The sequence below is a fragment of the Heteronotia binoei genome, chromosome 1 (genome assembly GCF_032191835.1).
Source record: "Heteronotia binoei isolate CCM8104 ecotype False Entrance Well chromosome 1, APGP_CSIRO_Hbin_v1, whole genome shotgun sequence".
In the NCBI taxonomy this organism is placed as follows: Eukaryota; Metazoa; Chordata; class Lepidosauria; order Squamata; family Gekkonidae; genus Heteronotia; species Heteronotia binoei.
The window spans coordinates 121,373,707-121,391,540 of NC_083223.1; the positions used below are offsets into that span (position 1 = coordinate 121,373,707).

The 17,834-nt window shown below is 39.5% G+C and overlaps 1 protein-coding gene across 2 annotated transcripts in view; it reads left to right on the forward strand.

Moving 5' to 3' along the window:
• Positions 1-17,834, forward strand: part of LOC132586740 (uncharacterized) — a 54,475-nt gene that overhangs the window by 33,303 nt on the left and 3,338 nt on the right. For both annotated transcript variants that reach the window (XM_060258830.1, XM_060258839.1), the window contains 3 exons: positions 7,197-7,330; positions 12,034-12,162; positions 17,660-17,777. In XM_060258830.1, the coding sequence (XP_060114813.1) occupies positions 7,197-7,330; positions 12,034-12,162; positions 17,660-17,777 (381 nt within the window). The remainder of the gene's footprint in view (positions 1-7,196; positions 7,331-12,033; positions 12,163-17,659; positions 17,778-17,834) is intronic.

The following is a 17,834-nucleotide window of genomic DNA, read 5'->3' on the forward strand; positions in this document are numbered from 1 at the left end:
TAAGCCTTCCATCATATTATAATCGTCCTCTCTCTTTTGATTTGGTGGGCGATAACAATCTCCCATAGTTAAATTTTCTTTTGGGCCCTCTATTTCAACCCAAAGCATTTCTAAATGGGAACCTAATTCTTTGACCTCAGTCTTACTGGATTGTATATCCTCTCTGACATACAGAGCCACCCCACCTCCAACCCTTCCCTCCCTATCCTTCCGATATAACTTATATCCAGGAATCACCGTGTCCCACTGATTCTCCTCATTCCACCAAGTTTCTGAAATTTCCACAATGTGTATGTTTTCTCCCAACACTAAGCATTCCAATTCACCAATTTTACTTCGAACACTTCTAGCATTTGCATACAAACAATTGCATTTACAAACAAACAAAAAATTAATATCCTCCTCCCTCTTATACTTAGTCATTATCAAAAATTGTCCAATGTCCTTTTATTTTCCACTCTTTTTCTACGTATCTTCTGAACTTTTTCCACTCCATCTTAAATACTTCTAATTCATAGTCTCTTAAGGTTCTTGTTAACTTGTCCATTTCAATCCATGTCATAACTTTTACAATCCAATCCCATTTCTCTGGTATTTTTTCTTGCTTCCACAACTGTGCATACAATGTCCTAGCAGCTGAGAGCAAGTACCAGATTAAAGTTCTATCTTCTTTTGGAAATGTTTCCATTTGTAATCCCAACAGAAAAGTCTCTGCAACTTTGTTAAATTCGTATCCCAAGATCTTAGAAATCTCTTGTTGAATCATCTGCCAATACTTTTTCGCTCTTTCACAAGTCCACCACATATGGTAGAAAGAACCTCCATGTTTTTTACATTTTCAACATCTATCTGGCATCTTATTATTCATCTTTGCCAACTTTTTAGGAGTCATATACCATCTGTACATCATCTTAAAACAATTTTCTTTAATACTCTGACATGTTGAGAGTTTCATAGAGTTCTTCCACAAATATTCCCATGTGTCGGACTTGCATTACAACTTACATTCTTCAGGACATTGTTCCACAGTACAGTAGGAGCGGCACATGCTTTCTGTTCCAGAGGGATTTTGTGTTGTATAATGATTATTGTTATCACTGTGAGCTACCATTATAATTATTAGTCAACACTGGATAAGTTGAGTATGAAGTACAATTAATTTTCATGCTGCACAGAGAGGTTTTCTAGGTGGTTTATTTTCCAAACACCATGAGGCAGATTCCCCATGTTCTTGTTACCAAGTTACATGCTATGAAAGGATATGGAACAATAGTTGCTGGTTGAACTTGATTAAAAGTGTCCCTGGCGACCACTGCATTTGATTATGTTCTTAAAAGGAAATTTTTCAAGCTAGAATATTCAATATCATTAATATGAATTATAATCACCATTCCATAGCCCCTTTTGCCATTTTTTTTACTCCTTTGATTATAATCCTGGATTATTTTAAAAGTTAAGTATGTCAGTATTTGTCTTATCTGGAGGCGGTAATCAGTAGGTTTTTTTTTGGGGGGGGGGGTTATAAATCAAATTTTATTATAGACTCATTATAATTCATACCTATTCCAACAGAAAAGTGTACAACAATAACAAATCAAATACAACACAATTTCATAACATCTCACTTGAGTTAACATAAACTAAAGTTGATCTATCTCTTTGGAGATTAATTCATGTGTTACCATTCCACACTTATTAATATGTATATATGTATGTCTATTTATATTTTTTGTCATTAAAACAATTTTATTGGTAACATATGGTAATAAATCTATATCTTACATCTTTAAAAACTTCTTTTATCTACCCCATATATTACTTTCTACCCACCCCTTCCCCCGTAACTTGACCCCTGCCAGTGTTATTTACTTAAAAAGCAAATATTTAAAGGTACCCTTAACTATTAAAACAAAAATTTATATTCTTCTTCTTTTTACAACTTAATCATTATCAAAAATTTTCCAGTGTCCTTTTATTTCCCCTCTTTTTCTACATATCTTCTAAATTTTTTCCACTCTGTCTTAAAAACTTCCAAATCATAGTCTCTTAATATTCTTGTTAATTTGTCCATTTCACTCCATGTCATAACTTTTATAATCCAATCCCACAACTGCGCATACAATGTCCTAGCAGCTGAGAGCAAGTACCAGATTAAAGTTCTATCTTCTTTTGGAAATTTTTCCATTTGTAATCCCAACAAAAAAGTCTCTGCAACTTTATTAAACTCATATCCCAAGATCTTAGAAATCTCTTGCTGAATCATCTGCCAAAACATTTTAGCTCTTTCACAATTCCACCACATATGGTAGAAAGAACCTTCTTCATGCTTTTTACATTTCCAACATCTGTCTGGCATCTTGTTATTCATCTTTGCCAATTTTTTAGGAGTCATATACCATCTATACATCATCTTAAAACAGTTTTCTTTAGTACTTTGACATGTTGAAAGTTTCATAGAGTTCTTCCACAAATATTCCCATCTGTATTTCTTTATTTACATTAATTGCCCATTTAATCATTTGAGATTTCACTACTTCATCCTCTGTAGACCATTGTAGAAGTAATTTATATACTTTTGAAATTAATTTATCATTGTCTCCAAGCAGAACTTTTCCCATTTCTGTTTGCTCTTTCCTTATTCCTTCAGTTTTAATATCATTCTCCCCCAAGCTCTTTATTTGTTGCATTTGAAACCAATCATATTTATGATTCATCTCTTCAGCGGTTTTCAGTTTGTTGCCAATTTGTATTTTTAATAATTGATTATATGGCAACCACTTTTCTTCGCCTATCTCAGCCGTTATTTTTAATACTTCAGCTGGTACTATCCATAACAGTCTTCTCTTATCTCCATATTACTTATATTTCATCCATGTATTTAACAAATTATTTCTTATATAATTGTGAGAGAAAAAAACGTCCATCTTCTTTTTTCCATAATACAAATATGCGTGCCAGCCAAATTTATTTCCGTGACCTTCCAGCATTAAAAGTTTTTTATTTAACAACGTTATCCAGTCTTTCATCCACACTAAACAAACTGCTTCCTGATATAATTTTAAATTCAGTAGTTGAAACCCACCTCTCTCTTTTGCATCTGTCAAAATTTTCATTTTAAGCCTTGGTTTCTTCCCAGCCCACACAAATTCTGAGATTTTCCTTCGCCATTTATCAAATTATCTGCCATCCTTCACAATAGGAATAGTTTGAAACAAATACATTATTCTTGGTAAGATATTCATTTTAATTGCAGCTATTCTACCCAACAATGACAAATTAAGCTTGTTCCATTTTAGCATGTCTTCATCCATTTTACGCCATAACATCTCATAATTATTTTTAAACAGATCAATATTCTTCATCATTATCTCCACCCCTAGGTACTTTACCTTGGAAGTGACTTCACAGCCCGTTAGTCTCTGTAATTCTTGTTGCTTCTTCATCTGCATATTTTTACACAGAATTTTTGATTTTTCTCTATTAATACAAAGTCCCGCCAACTCCCCATATTCTTGTATTTTAGCTAACAGCAAAGGTGTAACCTGTATGGGGTTTTCATTTATAAACATTATATCATCAGCAAAAGCTCTGTATTTGTAAGTAAATCCTTTTATTCTTAAACCTTCTATAGCTTTTTCTTCTTGGATCTGCATCAGTAATATTACAAGACTCATTATAAACAACAGGGGTGAAAGCGGACAGCCTTGTCTAGTACCTTTGCTAATTTTATATCTTCTGTAAGATCTGCATTTATACACAACCTTGCACTTTGTTCAGAGTATATTGCTTTTATCATTCTTATAAAACTTTCTCCCAGCTCCATTTTTTCCATTACTGCAAACATAGAAATTGAAGCAGCTATTAACACAATGGAAAATGGAAAAGCACCTGGGCCAGATGGATATACAGCTAAATATTTTAAAACCTTTAAAGATGAATTAGTAGTAGCTGCTCTTGAAAAAACAATACTGAGGAACCACTACTCTTTCAGTCATCTTATCAGTTTCAGTCCTTGTCTTCTGAATATAATTCTCATAACCAAGTGGCCACAGCAGATCCTGGCTGTATGGCAACAGGTCTGATATATGGATGTCCTGATATGTTACTCTTGTCCTCAGCTTCCTAATGGATCACATGATGCAGAGTAAGGAGAACAACTGAGAGAAAATAGAGGGAATAGAACACTAAATAGAGATTAATGGAAACAGACAAGAGAAGGCTTAGTTTCTTAAGGGAGGAATTTCAGAAGAGAACTGGAATCACACAGTCCCCACATTAAGGGTGAACACACTCCATAGCTGATGTGGTCTAGCTTCCTCTGCAAGTTGTCTGAATATGAAATACAGAATAAAGTATTTCCTTCTTATCACAAATGTTAAATTAAGGAGATACTGATGTCAAGGGACCTCTGTTCTCTAAGCTCTTGCTTGTGCTCTCTCACAAGTGGCACGTAAGGAGCCACCCTAAGCAGGTTTACTTCGTACTCTGCTTCATGTCATTCAATAAGGGTGGGTCCTAGGAAAGTCCCCTTAGAACTGCATCCTTAGCACCAGCATCCCACAAATGAAGCAGCCATGTTTTCCATCCAGAGAGAAAGTTTGGTTCTGAACAGAAGATGTTTGCTCAGCTGCATTTAGACACATGTAAATATTAATTGTATGCAGAAGCAGAATAAGGAGAGCTGACATCTTCAGATGAGTTAATAACAAGGCCATATTTATTTATTTATGTTGAACAAAGGGGACCTGTGGTGCCCACAAGTCAAACCCTATTCCAAACTTGGTCACAGTGGGGGCTATTGGTGCTATGCCGAAAAATTAGGCCTCCTCAGTTTGTTGATCCCTGATTTTATGAGTGAGGCAACCTTAGCTCTGAGCTTTGGGCTGTCTCACTTGCATACAACTCAGGATGCTCCTTGAATACCTTCATAATGCTTGAGGGAGGTACGCCATTTCCTGTGCCCCTAAGCTACTGGGTCTGTGGATTGAAGATGATGGCACTGTCCAAGGGTTTCCTGTCCCAGGCCCGGGAAAGCCGCAGGTCTTCAGGGTGCTCATCTGAGCCATTCTACATTCCACAAGCAGCTTGACTCACACTGCTACCACCATCATGGAATACTAATTCCCAGGTATTACTGAAAATAAGTGTTATGTTATTATTTTCAGAGTACAGTAGGCAAAAAACCCACATCTAGTTTAGTGCCAATTCCCTGGAAGATGAAAAAATTCCTACACAGCCTCCCCAACTGGTAAACAGCTGATACCCACACTGAAATAAAGGGAGGATGGGTGGGGGAGATCCCAGCCCCTATATGGCCTCCTCCACAGTGTCATACACAAAGAAGGCAGCACTAGCTGTGGCGAACCCCTTACCTGTACGAGGGCAGGGATCCCAGAATGGCCATCTGCTGCTAAATATGTCTATTCTGCTAAAATGTATCTATTGTCAAAGCCTAAACACCTGGGCTATATTAGACCCAAAGAGAACATCTTTAAAGTTTAAACACCTGGCTACATTAGACCCAAAGAGAACATCTTTAAAGAGTGTAGCCCTACTCAGAATGCTACTTAAGTCTATTCAGTGGAGCCTACTCCCAGGAAAGTGTTCTAAGGATTACACTTTAAAATGACCCCTCAACAGGCCTTCCACCCTGTTCCACCAGCAGCAGAGTTCACTGACCACTGGTGGCAGAACAAGTGACACATTTCCTCGGTTCCTCTCAAGTGATCAAACTAATGGTCAGTTGATGATGTTGTCTTGGAGTGTGAAGAATGGAAACCTGACACTAGAGCAGTCTTGAATTACTTTGTCAATTAAATGTCCTTTAGACGAATGTCTTCACCTGTCAGGGGAAAAAAATCATTTGGGAACTAATGGAGTGTAGTCTTTTTCTTTTCTACAGCTTCCATTTGGTGCATTTTTTTAAAAAAAAAACTTTTAAAATAGCTATAATAGAGGTTCTGACTCCATCTGCTGGTTATTTTGAAGAAAAACCAAGACAGAATGATCTGATGAAGGAAACAAAAGTCTAGGGGGTGAAACAATCAAATCCAATCAGAATTAATATCTAACATGCACCTGGAGTAGGAAACGAATCCACTATACAATGTATGTGTTAGAATCAAATATTTATAAACAAACTTTCCACTACAAAGAGCTGAGCCTTCTTCTCAAAACACATTTACATTTGTTGATGGCTTCCGTTAAACTGATGCAGTAAATAATGACAGGTAGACCCCTTCTCCTCTTCAACCTCTGATTTGGAACTGAACAATTAAAAGTGGATTAATCAATGGCTTAACTAGATATTACATCCATAGGGGTGTATTTAAGTCCTGCTGGCTGCTTTTAATAAGGAAAAGCTGCCTTAGGAATTTGTGGTTTGGTATAGAGGAGCAGAAGGATGGAGGAGCAGAGATACTTAAATCTTTGCTCAACTGCCATTCCCCCACTTCAATTTGCTTATCCAGCTGTTTTTTCCCCTTGTAGGGTTCCAGATATGAACCTTCTATGGTTAATGGATCTGGCATCCCACAAGAAGTAAAGCACCATGAGACAATTGTGACAATATCAGTAGGTAGAGAATAGAGCCCAGAAAACACCAAGATTGTTACACCTGTCCAGCATGGATCATGGCCTGGCCATTTCTCACACCAGCTCAAATGAAACTTCCAGGGAAGTAGTGAGTAAAATCTGATCTGTCCATGGAAGGCACAAGCTCTAAGAATATGATGACATTGTAAGTCCTATGTAAAGTCTAGAGGCCTTCAGAGACAACCATTAAAACACAGTTTAGTCCTCCAGAACACTGGTCCTAGACATTGACAGTGCCCATCTGTATAGCTTATTCTGATTCTTCATGAAAAATACAGTGCCAAAATTGGAACTGCTATACCAATATAACAGGGGTGGCCAACAGTAGCTCTCCAGATATTTTTTGCCTGCAACTCCCATCAGCCCCAGCCAGCATGGCCAATGGCTGGGGCTGATGGGAGTTGTAGGCAAAAACATCTGGAGAGCTACCGTTGGCCACCCCTGCAATATAACATATTATAGCGCAATCTATAACATCTAGATGAACCCATTTGATTTGTTCAGACTAAATGAAATACTCCTGTCTCACAAATCCTTTCTGCAAAAGAACTTATGTGGATCTGTACATACAAACTTGAGCTGCCTTTTCATTTTCCAAACAGAGTGTGTTCAGACCGGCCTTATTGCTATGGGCATCCTGCTCCACTTGCTCCCGCTCCTTGATTTGAACAATATGGAGGTTCAACAAAATTCTATTATTCTCCTCCGAATGCTGTCCCAGCACCCAGCCAACCAGGTACTATACATTTCTTAAGACCATTCCCCTTATAAGCTTTAGAAAACTGTGCATTGTGGTAATGTTCAGAGGCAGTGTGTATGTGTTCCAGATACCAGAGTGGTCCAAAGAACAGCAAAGGGCACAGCACCCAACAGTTTCAATACACTTATTTTACACAGAATACCATAAAACAGCTGAAATTCTGAAACTAACACTAGAAAGTATACTTCTGAGTACTTGGTACTGGAGGCAAACAGTAGGGAGAGCTGTTCCCTTCATGGCATACTTGAGGTCTTAGAAGAAACATGCTGCTGGTCTAACCAACAGAACATTTCTCATGTAATATAGCAAATTCACATTGGTAGCCTACGCATGTTTTCTTGTAGGTAGTTCTTTTGATATTCTGTGGTTTACTCTAAAGTAAATATAGCTAGGGCTAGCCTTAATGTATGGAACCTATAGATGAATATATGAACATATGACAACAAACTTATAAAAGCTAGCATGGTATGGCAGTCAGAGTATTGTCCTAAGAATGGAGAACTCTGGATTCAAATACCCACTTTGTCACAAAACACATTGGGTGACCCTCACCCTAACCTACCTCACTGGGTTATTGTGAAAATAAAATGGAGGTAGGAAGAGTTCTACCTACCAAATAAATAAATCTTTTATGGCACCTAACCTCCTTAGGGGGAGGATAGAATAGAAATTATATTGAAGAATGACTAAAATAACCTAAAATGCATGGCGTTTTCAATGAGATTGTATATATTTGTTTATTTGAACTTTTGACTGCCCTTCCTGAAAGCTAGGCTCAGGGTGGTTAACAACAAAATTATAATTTGCAAACAAATACAACCAGAATAAACAAAACCATAAAACATTAAGATTGTCAAAAAAGATGTCGTCTGAATCCTGGTGGCGCTGTTATCTTGCCAGGGTCGGGGGGGTGAAAATGGAAGTGGGAATTATGAATTTCATTATTTCAAAAATTGTATTAGAGATTACAGACAATGTTCCCCCCACCAAAGAGTAAAGCAGTTCACATCCTGAGTAGAGTATAACTGCTGTAATCTTACAATGGGCAATACAAGACCCCGCACAGCTCCAGACTGGGGCTGAGTGAGGCTTCCTGTGTTAATAAGCAGCCGCTCATTCGCACATTTTAAAGAGAACACTGATTACAGAGCATGGAGTGTCTAAGAAACCTTTATACTACACAATTTTTAAAAAGTGGTTAAACAAATGGCTCAGCAACTGGATTCTAAATATTTGCACTGATTACTATCATAACATAATTTGTGGGTCTAAAAATACTGGTTTCCAGGAGACGGGGGGGGGGGGACACCCACAACTATCATTTAATTTGTATAAAAAATAAATATTTTTTTTCAAAAAATACATTAGTGGGAAAAAGGTACAATTAAAACTTTTGCAAAATAAATGTATATATATATTTAGTAATTACAGTGTACATATATTGTACATATTACTGACAGTATACAGTAGATACTAAATGTAAATACAGATTGCATTTTCTCCAGGGGAGCTGATCTTTGCCAATTGGAGATCAGTTGTAAAAGAGGGAGATCCCCTGGCAACCCTAAATACAATGTAAATTTTAGCTGCATTACAGTAATAATATTGGGACTTCTATTTTATTTTTAAGCTACTAAAAGGTCTTTTTTAACATATTGTCTAATGTTTAAGGAGGCCCACTTCATCAGGGGCCTACAGGGCCCACTTGCCATTCGGCAAGCTGACACCCTGGCCAGTCCACCACTGTTTGTAACATGCAGGTATAGGTATTAAATTCCATTCTTAAGTATTTATTTGTAGATCTGTAGACCTTAAGGTCCTGACCTGGATGGCCCAGCCTAGTTTGATCTCATCAGATCTCAGTTGCTAAGTAGGGTCAGCCCTGATTAGAATGTGGATGGGAACTCCCAAGGAAGTCCAGGGTTGCTAACAGGGCTTCCCACCCCGGAGGAATGAGGCGAAACAGAGTTCCGGAACCTCTTTGTGGAAACAAAATGCTCAAAAATGTTTACAAGTTCGTGAGGGGCACCCATGTGTTTCTCCTGCATTTCCCTCTTGAGAGTTCTGGCACCTCTTTTTCCAGAAAAAAAACCTTGGTTGCTACTGCACAATGCTTCTTGGGAACTACAACACTATTCCAAAAGTATTCCTGCTTCACAACACTTCCGTGTCCAGCACTTCCAGTTGCCACAGAGAGATATGTCTTGAAGAATCTATAGGACTGCACCATAAACTAGTAGAAGCTGCACCATAAACTAATCTTCTCCATATCTTTTTATTTGTACTATATCAATTATTGTATTGCAGTGTATAGCCAGAGATCTTTTGGGGGGGGGGGGCAAATAAGTGGAAATAAACTTCAACAATTATAAATGCATCAAATTATAATCTGTTATGTTGACATTTTCTTATTCTGATAATGAATCTATTATTTTTTACTGTGCTGAATGCTGCAGCTGCTACAGCAATGAAGAAAGTGATCTGGGGCAGAGAAGACCTGAACAATTAACTCCATCAGGCTTTTCATGCCTTCTGTTGGTTTGGCCTGGTTTATTCAGACAAGCAGTTGATCTTTGATTGCCCTCCCATACTTTAGTCTGTTTTTTCAGTCCTTTTCAAAGCTTCTCATTCTGACCTGACCTGAATTCCAGTGAAGCAATGAGGGTGTTCTCCATGGGAACAGCTGCAGAAAAACAAACTTTTGCAGGACAAAACTAACAGTTCCCACCACAACGAACTATTGCTTCAGTGTTGCTAATGCCACTCTGCTTACAGTGAGGCAGAAATCATCTGCTCTTTGGTTACCTTGGGTATGCCTTAACAAAAACTATTCCATAATTCACACAGACCAGTGAGAAATCCATTACTTACTGCAAAAATACAGCTTTAGGGCCAGTCGAGGCATCTGCTCTGGAGAGTATTTTTTAAATTATGTTGATGTAGTGGTATAGTAAGTTCCACTGAAGACTGTTTGAAAGGTTCAACTCGTTCAAAATTCAGCAGCAATATTATTATCTAGCATAAATTTCAGAGCACTTATTTCTCCTGTGCTAAAGGACTTACATTGGCTAGAGATTCATGTCCAGTCTCAGTTGAAAGTGCTTGTTATGACCTAGTCCCAGACCAACAGACTCTGAGACTAGGGTATTTGAACCCTGTATATACCAGACCAGGTTCTTTCTATGTTTTATGAAGTGCCATGCCACCCCACAGATATTCAGCTGAGTGTGCTAAGTTTCAAGGGGCTAGTTGAAGACTGTTCACTGAAGTTTTTTAAAAAGGGAAGTTAAATTTTTTGCTAGTATCCTTAAGCCCTGAGCTGGATGGCCCAGGCTAGCTTGTCAAATCTCAGAAGCTAAGCAAGGTAAGCGTGGTTAGTATTTGGTGGGAGACCACCAAGGAAGTTCAGGGTTGCTAAGAGGCAGGCAATGGCAAACAGCCTCTGAACATTTCTTGCCTTGAAAACTCTATGGGGTCATTGTAAGTTGGCCGGGACTTCAGGGTACTTTCTTTTACTTTGATTTTTAAATTGTTTACAAATTGGTAAACCACCTTACCTATAGTGGAGTCAAATAGAAAATGAATTAATGAGACAAGGTCATCAATAGAGACTATGTGTGGAAGCTTTATGGTAGGGTATGTATGGAAACCTGTATAGGCCAGAGGATGTGCATGAACACCTCACCACATGCTGATGTGACTCAAATCAGCTCTAGTCTTTTCCCATGGCTGCCTCAGTTAAACTGGCAATGAGAACAGGTCCTCGTTCAATTCCCAAGGATGGAGAAACCTTAAAGATAAGGACAGAGGATGGAAGTAAAGCAGAAAAGTATGTGGGATTTCAGTGGAGACCTGTACCAATATGCAAATCCCTTACCCATTAGAGCCACAGTTTTCATGGGAATAACATTAGGAATAAATTTCCTTGTGTTCCCATAGCCTTGTTTTGATGTAGCACTTGGCACAGAAGGGAGAAACAGCATACATGAGTTGAGTTCTCTGCAGATACCTGGCAAAAGTATTGTGGATCAATAGCCTGATTCACCAGTGTCATCTTTCCTGTGTGTCAGGAAGGCCATTCACATTGGTCTACTCATCCCTGATCTACCCATACTACTGCTTCATATATTGACCAGCATTTGGGCACACACTAACCTAGGTGCTACGTTTAAGGAAGGCAAGCTTATTTCATCCCTGCTGATTTCTTAGTAGCAAGATGAGCAGATTCCTTTCTGACTCTCAAGAGCCTTCCCTCTCCAGCATGAATCCTTCCCTTCTAACCTTGAGCACAGTTCAGCATTATATATTCATATGTATCAATAAGTAAGAATTCCTCTTTAATACAGTGACTTCAGATCCTGTGTTAAGGGGGAACTTTGGTTAATCTTGATCATACTTAATATTGGTGCTCTTGTGATGTTATCCCAGAATTAAGGTTAAGGTAGGGGAGAATCGGTAGCAACAAAGAGAAGGACTGGAGAAATGAAGCATGCCATCTTTCCACCTGTGGTCTTATTGTTTTAACATTTAATTAATCTGCACTGACTGTGCCATTACATTATAAGCTCACTTGTAACAATGAGGCTGGTCCCACCCACAATGGCACCATAGAGTCATACCGCATCGCAGTGCAGCTGCCTTTATTTTCAGAGACTAACTGGCTGTATTGCATTTTGCAGGATGCACTAGTGTGTCATGAAGTGCTGCAGAGTGTGGGAAAGCTGCTGATTACCAGGAAAAGTGATCCAGTGATTATTGGTCATGCCGCCTGTTTTATCAAAAATCTAACCTATTCCAAAAGCATAAGGGTGAGAGTTAAGTTTTTCTTCCAGGATCACCTATGGTTCTGAACATTTCAGGTCTTTGTACATCCAGTTAAGTGTTGGGCACAGAAGACACAAACAGCTTTTACTTGATGATCCAAGGAAGTCAGTATTAAAAAAAAATCTTGCTACTGAGAAAATCCATCATTCATTCATTCATTCGTTGACTTCTCTGCAAGCAGCGCTCAGGGCAGCTAACAACACAATAGAACAGGGGTGGCCAACGGCAGCTCTCCAGATGTGTTTTGGCCATGCTGGCTGGGGCTGATGGAAGTTGTAGGCAAAAAACATCTGGAGAGCTACCATTGGCCACCCCTGCAAAAAAAAATACAATATCTTAAATTAAAACAAAATGGTAAAAATTCATATTACAGATGGCGGACATAATTTCTTCAGTGCCTCCTGGGTGAGGCTTATGGAGAGTGGGGGAGGGGTATGAGGGTCCCAGTGTATTTGTTATGCCATTGCTACTTCAACCAAATGCTTGCCAGAACATATTTGCCTAACATGCTCTGCAGAAAGGAAGTAAATCCTTTTGTACATGAGTTTTTTATAACCTTCACTTTGTATTTCTTTATCAATACATTCTTTCTTTCCTAGCTCCTTAATGCATCTTAGTACATAAACCAAGATGGCACTACCTTTCCATTGTAAGAAAAGCAGATGTATTGGGCTGAGATCCACTCTCATGCTCCTCCTCCCATATGTGCAAGCAGAAAGTATTTTTATTTGCATATAGGGCAGGAGCAATTTTTTTGTTTGTTTTATGAGTGTCACTTCAGAAGGCCTCCTTCAGTAGTAGACGGGGACTTTGCATTTCTCATCCACGTCATTGCAAACTATTACTGACAGAGAGCTGACATTTGAAGTGGGGCTAACAAGACCTTATGTGCAAGTAGAGCAATTATTTGAATGACTGCTTCTCTGTATGTAGACCCATCCCCAATTCTGTAGCTTCCTTTGATGGTGCCTTCTGTTTTGGAGTTGTGTCTGGCCTCTGTTGGATCAATGGGCCTTTCTTTCATAGCTCTCAACCTAGAGAACAGCTTTCCACAACAGTATGAAGAGCACCTACTCTGTTAAGGTTTTGTAAGTCAGTTAGGCAAGCAAACTTTTGCCTAAATCCCCAAAGTTGTCGTTCTTATAAAGTTTAATGAATGTTTGCTGAGTTTTAGGGCCCTTGATGAGCATTGGCAATGGATGTTTTGATGAAAAGTGAGACAATTCTTGGTTATTGTTGCTATATTTTTCAAACTGCAGGCTTCTAGAGTCAGGGTATTTCCCCAAAAATAAACTATTGGTATTTATAGTTTCAGTATGTCACTTTTAAAGCCCCCTCTCCCAAAATCAGCAGCAGTGCTGTTTGCTCTCAGTATATAATTAACTTACAGGGTGTTGATACAGGAAAAAGTCACACTCAATACAGTATTGAGTACAATTAACCTTGCTAGTGAATGGCAAATCTACTGGAATCACATAAATGAACAGGAGCATCCCCTGCTCACACTATGAAATGCCAGTGGCATTTGTACATGGCAGATGTGCATCTATATCCCATTTATAGGCCATTGTGAGGGGGCACTGTGCATGTGGTTCACTTGCTGGTAAAAGAAACTGTATGCAGGTCTGTTTGCTGGATGTAGGCATCCAACCAGAAGATGTGTATGCCCTGTACTGTGTATGGATCCCTATTCAGCACGGCATACATGCACAGAAACCTGAGAGGGAACAAAAATCCTACAATCTACTCAGAAGTAATTCCCATGTTATTCTGTGGTGTTTATTCTTAGAAAGTGTTTTTAGGATTGCAGCCTATTTCCATGTATATGTTTTTCTTGCTGAATCAGTGTGCATGGTTGTAGAACTGTCTGTCAAGGCATCCTGTCCACCTTGATATCATTGCTCAAAATTAATGTTGAGAATATTTCTCCATGTAATATTATGAAAGTATTTCCCCCATCTCTATGTACCTTGTAATTGCCAAAACTGTTAAAATAGTGTGGTTTTTTTTTTTAAAAAATACTATGTATCTGAAATGCTATAACAACTTGAGAAATGGTGCTCCTGACTCTTACAGTTTGTTTCACCACACACTTGATAACATCTTGAGAAATGCTGGGTGTTGGAAGACATATCATTACAGATCTACTCTGGATTTATTACTTTCAAGCACATCAGGACAGTGTGAACTCTCCTGGTGAGAGAAGCTACTGGCAGCATGCAGCCTAATAGAATGTTTATTTGCATAGATTAAATCCCCTCAGATGCCTTTGCAACTTTCCTAAATGGCTGAAGAGATACAGGCATGAAGACTCAGCTGCCTAGGGGGTTGGCTTCGGTAATGGAAAACAGGAAACTAAAATTAATTATTTAGCTCAAACCAAGAAGAGAGGTCTGGAGTAAATTGGTGCTTGTGTCTGTTAACAGACACCATTCGTTCCCTCAGCTTAGATCATCTTGACATTTGTAACTCCATTTCCTATAGTACTGTTAATCTTCATGTTGGTCAACCCATCTTTTTTCACTAAACAAAAAATTCATCTCTTTTTCTGTCCATAGTTCAGTAGCATGTTTTGCATGCAGGACACCCCATATTTAATCCCCAGTGGAATCTCGAAGAGTAGGCCAAGGAAGGGCTGTGGAGACCTGCCTTGAGTTAGATGAAATAGGGCCAACATTTTATTTATTTGGGACATTTGTATGCTGCCTCTTCAGAAAATTAACTTGAGGTGATTTACAAAGTAAAACATTAAAAAACCCTACTATAAAAGTTGTAACAAGAAACTATTTAAAATCCATCCAGAACACAAGAGAGCCTTACAAAGCATCATGAAGCAATTCTAAGGCGAGTAGATCATAAAAATGTTAAAAGATCAACCCTTTATCAAAAAGCCTGGTTAAAAAGAAATATTTTGACCTGTTGCCTAAAAGACAGTAGATGTTCTACAGGCTGGCCCTGTCAGAACTCCTCTGAAGCAGTGCACTCAGGTCTAGAGAGTGAGGATAGGGAGTGTCAATAGGTACTGCCAGTAGGGTTGCCAGACCCCAGTCACAGGGAGGGGGGACCCCTGCTTTTACAGGGCACTTCCCTGCTGCCAGCCAGCTGGCCAGCAGGGGAAAATCCTACGCTCAACTGGCCTGAAAAGTGAAATGATGGCATCGCTGATGCTGTGTGGTGATGCTCTACGTTTTAGGCAAAACTCTATAGTAAAATCAGCTACAAACCATAGAGTTCTTCCCGCAAACTAGAGCGTCACCCCCCAATATTGGTGATAGGATGACATCACAAGGACTGGCCCTGCCACTAGGCAAACGAGGCAGTTGCCTAGGGTGCTGGCCTTCTGGGGGTGCTGAATTGGGTGCCCCCTACTGACTTGGTGATGTTATCAGTGCAGGGGGTGGGCACCAGAAGTTAGCCTTGCCTAGGTTGCCAGACGGGCTGGCCCTACACCGGCTGCCAGGTAGGACCTGGCAACCCTGACATTCAGGAGTCAGAACCTGAAGCAATGAACTGGAGCTGGCGCACAGGTTTGTGACTTAGTGGACTGGCTGATCCAGCAAGGCAGTTTCCCCAAACCTCAGATTAAATAGGCTGGGAAGTAACCAGGCTCAGCTGCCCTACTAGCAGGTAATGAGCTCCTGCATCTGCCCTGTGTTTTGGCCAGAATCTTGTGAAGAATTATTGTTCTCGCTGCCTGGTTCTGGGATGGGGTTGCGTGCAGCCAGTTGAATACTTTGTCTCCTTTGGGCCACCTCAGCCCAGACCTTCTGCCATTGCCATTCCTGCAGAGTGGGTCCTACCTAGCAGAGGCCTGTGGCGAGTTCTCCCTTGCAGACTCAGGTGGGATGGTTTCTGGTACTGCTGGACCATTGTCAGCAGGTGCCTCAGCCTTGTTAGGCTCTTCCCAGGCCTTCTGGCTCCTCAGGCTCTTCTTCTAAGAACTCCAAGTCTGAGTCACTGAGCTTGTCAGCAGAGATTGTGACTCCAGGGTAGGCACCAGGTGAACCTCTAGAAATGGCTGCATAAAAGGAAGTCTTGTATGCTCACAACACTTTCATTAATTTCCCTTTTTCTTTTAAGTTTTCTTCAAAAAGTGTTTCTATTTAAAACAAAATATCTATCAACACCACCATGCTGGATAATACAGTGTCTGTAAGAGAAGCCAGCTTAATAGCAATGTTAACAGATGTAGTACATGAATAAAGGCAGACATCTACTATTTGTTTTAGTAGTCACTGCTGATACGTTGCTTCTGAAACACAGAGATTCCATTTTTAGTTAAGAACCATTGTCAAACCTATCCTATATTAGGCTTGTCACTGATTTTTTTTAAAATGCAAACAGTACATGGATGAAATTTTTGCATGTGAACTCCAGAGCAGTAATCTGATGTTCAAGAATCAGGAATGGCTGGTGAAATGAACTTAGGGCTTGGATCCCACAAACCACCAGTGGAAAGTACCAATGGTCCAGTCCCTCCCCACCCCCCCAAGTCATTTCCAGTTCTGTGAAAGGTTGTTCCTGGGGTTGAGGGACTTGCATATACTAATAGCCAAAACAGTCAGGTAACTGTTTGGGGGAGGCAAAGGAAATAAGATCTCCCTTTTTTGTCTCATGCATGAGTAGAACTCTGCTCCTGGAAGAGTAAGAAAGGAAAGATTTGTGCCTGTGGATTGTGGGATCTAGCCCTAGGATACTATTCTCCTTTCCTCTGTTTTCCTGTCCTTTCTGATTACTTGGCTTACCTCTGATGGGACTTTGGGAAAGGCATAAAATGGCTAGCCAGGAATGAGGAACAAGATTTGTTAAGATAATGTTTTCCTTCTTTTCTCCTACCACTTCACATGCCTTGCCCAAGCCTTATGTTTATGCTGCAGGAACCTCAATCTGTGGCAATAGAGATGAAGATAATCTATGGTAATATGAATGCTGGATTTGTCATGAGAACAGAAAATGGTTGGTAGCTAGAAAAACACCACTGTAAATCAATCCAACCAATCCAATATCAGGATCTACTCAGACATTCAATAGTTTTCCTTAAGCTCCTTTGTCTCTTCTCCACCCTTCCCTCCCTTTCATAATCAACATGCTGTGACTCAGCTTACAGACAGGAAAATCAATTGTATATAAACCTTTGTTATAACTGGTATAGTTTAGTGGCATACTTGAGTAGAAATTCTCCTCTTTTAGAGAGTCCCCAGTGGTAGAGCATCTGCTTCGCAATACAGACACGCCCAAGTTCCATTTCCAACATCTCCAGTTAAAAGGATTAAGTAGTAGGTGATTTGGAATATCTCCATCTGTGATCCTGAAGATCTACTGCCAGTCAGAGTAGACTACACCAAGTGGGATTGACAGGAGGGTTTGATACAGTATAGGCCAATTCATGGCTCATATGTGTCACTGTACTTTTTTGAAGAGTCTAAGAGATGAGTAAACCATTGTGTACATTAAGTATTATTTATTCTGTGTTATTTACAGAGAGTTGTTGAAAGTCGATGTGTTGAAGGACTTCTTCAGGCTATCCATGGTGTTGAGCATCTGGATGAGGAAGCTCTTCACTGTGTGACATCCTGTCTTGACGAGCTGGTGAAACATGGTAAAGGGGCATTTTGAAAGATTTCTTGAGACTAAGCCTGATTGAATAGATTAATAT